At 43.2% G+C, this 4,289-nt stretch overlaps 1 protein-coding gene across 1 annotated transcript; it reads right to left on the bottom strand.

Annotated features, from left to right (window-relative positions):
• Nucleotides 1–439: 439 nt before the first annotated feature.
• LOC111228124 (homeobox protein engrailed-1-B-like) lies at nt 440–4,063 on the bottom strand. Its single transcript, XM_022753946.1, has 3 exons — nt 3,695–4,063; nt 3,508–3,649; nt 440–947 (listed from the first exon to the last, which is right to left on the bottom strand). Exons 1-3 carry the CDS (start codon nt 4,061–4,063, stop codon nt 628–630), a joined length of 831 nt encoding a protein of 276 aa, XP_022609667.1. The 3' UTR covers nt 440–627.
• Between the last annotated feature and the right edge of the window lie 226 nt (nt 4,064–4,289).

Genomic DNA, 4,289 nt, shown 5'->3' with positions numbered 1-4,289 from the left:
ACGTCACAGTATTTCTATAATATTCCTATAATATTCCTGAGGGGGTTCACTGTGTTCATTAACGCTGCTCTGTTAAATTGACCATAGGATCATCACGGCTCTGAGAACTCAGTTGGTCCAGAAACACTGTAAAACAAAAGTCTAATGAAGGCTGTTCAAGTGGTGTTAAGTGGTGTCTGTGGCTGTGGGGGTGGGGGGGTGCAGCAGCACCGTCTACAACCAAGCAACATGAGCTGCAGGGAGGTGAAGTGAAACTGCCTGGAAACATCAGCCGATGTGGGCCTTATTATGGCTGTGGGGGGTGGGGGGCAGGGAGCGGGGGCGGTGGGGTGTATTTTACTCTCAGCTCAGGAGGAAACAGAAATAGGCTGAGAGGAGGAAGTAGTTTTTCTTGAGAGTTAGTGAAACTGTCCAGGCTGTTCTCCAGTAAAATCTTTGGTTTTGCGGTGACAGGTCAGTCGGACAGTCTGAAGTCTGCTCAGCTGTTCAGTCACATCCGAGGAGGTGAAGGAGGAGATGAAGAGGATCTGCGGACAAAACCTCCCCGTCTTCATCATTAAATTAGATACTATATATTTACAATGTACACAGTGTGTGGAGGAGGCCGCGTGTGGCGCGGCGGGCCGGTCAGTCGCTGTCCTCCTTGTCCTCCTGTATGGTGGTGGTGGAATGGTTGTACAGTCCCTGCGCCATCAGCTGCAGCGCCAGCCCGTTCTTGAAGCCGCTGGCCTTTTTGATCTTGGCCCTCTTGTTCTGAAACCAGATCTTGATCTGAGACTCATTGAGGTTGAGCTCCTGGGCCAGAGACTGCCGCCGCTGCTCCGTAATGTAGCGGTTCACCTGGAACTCCGTCTTCAGTCTCTGCAGCTGCTCGGCCGTGAAGGCCGTGCGCGGCCGCTTGTCCTCTTTGCCGCTTTTCGACTTTTTCAGTTTCCGTGTCCTTGGGCCTGCAGTAAGGGCGAAAGACAGGAGAGCGGAAATATAAATATTCAGCGCATAGTCAACGATAAATAATAATAAATAATAATAATCACTTAATTACATTTTAAAAAAAAGAATGATTTTTGTAGACTTTAATCCGTAAACATCAGCCATCAGGACCATCATCAAGGACAACATCAGGACTAAATGTGATATTTGCTTTATATGCCGACACACTTAGCTACGATACAACAACGCAACTTTCCAATACAGTTGAATCAGAAAGTGGACTTTACAAATTATATATATACATATATATATATATATATATATATGTATGTATAGGTCTATGTATTTATGTTAGTCAGTGTATTATTATTATTATTATTATTATTATTAAGCCTATAATAATAATAATAATATCTGTTAATATTGTTGTTGTTGTTATTATTGTTATATTATATTATTATGAGCCTTAAAGGAAGTTGTGTGATTGTCAGTTACACAGCACAGTAGTATAATAATCATATGATGTTCCCTCTGAGCTCCAGCTGAGCATCAGCCCGTCCACACTCTGTCTGTGCCTGGCTGACCAGAGCGGGCTGAGGCCGTCTGATGAAGAACACACAGAGCGCTGAGGTGTTCACACTATCACACAGTAATCACCACTACACAATCTGTTTTGTTGAGAAAGGCGGTGGTGTAAACCAGAACAGTCTGAGGAGCCCAGAGGAAAACAACAGGAAGAAGGACAGGCTACACATCTACTGCGTTTCATCAAGGACTTATTTAGAACAGCCTAAAAACGGTGAAAAATAATTCAGGTCATAAAAGTCAAACTAAAACAGACTGAAAGTTTCATGAGTAAACTACACACTACACGTCCACAGTGTAGTCAGTAATTCCTGGAAATTTCCCAGATATAAATCATGCCAGGATTCTGGAATAAAATGTGTCCGACTCTTGTTTGTGATCACACACCACAACACACAACACCAACACACACACACACACACACACACACACACTCTCACACACACACACACACACACACAGTATATTAATTTATCAACAACGTGTTTGACTTGTTTTCTACAAACGAACAAAATGTGTCAAAATAAAATAAAAAAATATAGCAGATTTATCACGTGTCTATAGCACCAGAATAATAACACAGGGGATGATTTAATATATAAAAGATAATAAAAATTAGTTAATATAAATGAGTCATCGTGTCCTTTGTGTTTCACTCACAGGTTTGTTTGTTTTGTTTCATGTGAAATTAAAAGTGATCTGATCTGGAGTCAGACTCAGATCAAAGATATAGGTAATGAATTCAAAATGTCCCCTGTGGTGAGACAGAGAGGCTCAGAGCCATTATTTACCTTTAATTCCATTGTGTTTTATTCGGCCATGCTTTACTGACACCAGCTACACTGCACCTCAACACAACAGGTTACACATAGTAGCACACACATCACACAGTAACACTCAATAACACTCAGTAACACACAATGGAGACCACAGGGCTATAAAAGACTTTATAGGAAATATCTGCAGTCGATCCGAAGTCCTGAACCAAAACCCTGTCCCGGTGCTCCACAGCTCCGAGCTGAGCCGCTGTCACCTGGATCAATGTCCAGCTGCTGATTCAAAGACCTACAGAGTGAAGTTATTCAACCAATCAGACGATGAATAATATCTCTGACACAACCTGCAGGTTCATATCATTCATACGTTCACAAGTTGTTTTTAATTAATTACTTGAATCATTTTTTATTTATTAAAATAATTTCAAATCTTTGCTTTTTTCTACTTGCAAATTAAAAAATGTACAGCAGCTCATTTATCTATTTTTAATGTTATTTGGAAAATAAAGTTAAAAAGACAAATTCACAGAGAAGGCAGGAAATTACTGTTTTTACTTTGCAAATTTCTACACAACACACTTTGTTCTATTCATGTAGTTAATTATTAAGAAACATTTATCTACAAATGTTTTTCTGAAACGCATTAATAGGTCGTAGTTTGATTCACTGCGTTCAGGGTCAAAATTAAGGTAAAAATATAAAATATAGATTTTTTAGTTTGAATTAAATCCTCCTTCACAGGAAAAAATTGAGCGCGAGGAACATTTAATATCTAAAACGTGTGAAACTAAATGTTGATAGTGAGAGGATATAAACAGTAACTGAAGGAAAGTTACCCCTGACCTGACAACATGAGTAAATGTTTCTGTAGAACAACATACAGCTACATCTATATACCACATACAGGCCGACGTGTGGGATTCACTGAAACTGAGCTTCTACATTACAGTAAATAATTTCTGTTTGACCTTTGTTTGTCTGTTTGTGGTTTTAAATTTTTCTAAAAATATTATTTCCCTCTTTACTTTCTTAAAATATCTCTGGATGTTGGATGTGGGATAAATTTATTTCAGTATTTTGTGTCAGAATATGTGAGAAATAAAATAAGAAAATAAATGGAATAAAACTCATGTCGCAGATATGAAATCTGGTGTTATTCCTCATGTGAACGGAACCGACGCTCAGAGGTTTTTCTATCTTGAAACTATTGCCTTACCAGATGAGGGCCTGTCCGAGTACCGGGTGCAGTAGACCCAGGCAGGCCAGAGTAGCGGCTGGGTCTCCGGCGTGGGCGCCCCGGTGCCGTTCAGCACCACAAGGGAGGAGGAGGTGTTCTCCGCGGCACCGCCGCCAGTCCTCTCCTCGGCTTTCACGCCGCTGCTCCCGGTAGAACCGGCGGCGGCTGCGGCTCCTCCGCCGCTGCCGTTGCTCTTTTTGGGACTCGCCAAAGAAGTGGAGGAGGCGGAAGACGAAGTGCTGTCACTGCTGCAGTTGGAGTCCTGGCATGGCGTCCCGGGAAGGCTTGGCCTGCTGACCACCGAGTGGACGCGCTCCCGGCCGGAGGTCTGCGCCCTCTCCCGCGAGCCAAGGCCGTGCTCCTTCTTGCAGCCGAAGTCTGGCCGTAGAATATTGTCGATGAAAAAATTGGTGGTTCTGTGGGCCTGCTGGGCGACCTGCAGGGGCAGTATGGGCGGCGAGGGCAAGCTGGGGGACGGGGAGACGCTCTCTCCCTCGCTGCTATCCGTGCTGTTCAGATCCCGCTGCTCCTCCATCGCTGCTTCTCTGAAAACGTGGCTTCTGTTTTCTCAATCCACTTCCACTCTGTGGGCCTGTGCTTGTATCCAAAATATGAGCGCGGGAAGCACTAAAACATAGTTATTTTCTCTTCGGAATATTGCTGGCTGGTGTAATTATCACAAACTGTGGACATCCCGCTTGCGTAAAGGCGCTCCGGCGCGTCATGGTCGGTGACTTACTATAAGACTGGCTATAGTTGCT

Source organism: Seriola dumerili, unplaced genomic scaffold, assembly GCF_002260705.1.
Source record: "Seriola dumerili isolate Sdu_G_001 unplaced genomic scaffold, Sdu_1.0 BDQW01000200.1, whole genome shotgun sequence".
NCBI classification, from domain to species: Eukaryota; Metazoa; Chordata; class Actinopteri; order Carangiformes; family Carangidae; genus Seriola; species Seriola dumerili.
This window is presented reverse-complemented; position numbering and strand designations above follow the sequence as displayed.

What these genes read in the sequence shown, in the direction of transcription:
- LOC111228124 (XM_022753946.1), bottom strand. Translation starts at nt 4,063, where the DNA reads ATGGAGGAGCAGCGGGATCTGAACAGCACGGATAGCAGCGAGGGAGAG. An exon ending in GCAGCGGCGGAGGAGCCGCA is followed by an intron (nt 3,650 to 3,694) that starts GCCGCCGCCGGT and finishes AAAGCCGAGGAG; the next exon opens with AGGACTGGCGGCGGTGCCGC. An exon ending in CTCGGACAGGCCCTCATCTG is followed by an intron (nt 948 to 3,507) that starts GTAAGGCAATAG and finishes CCCTTACTGCAG; the next exon opens with GCCCAAGGACACGGAAACTG.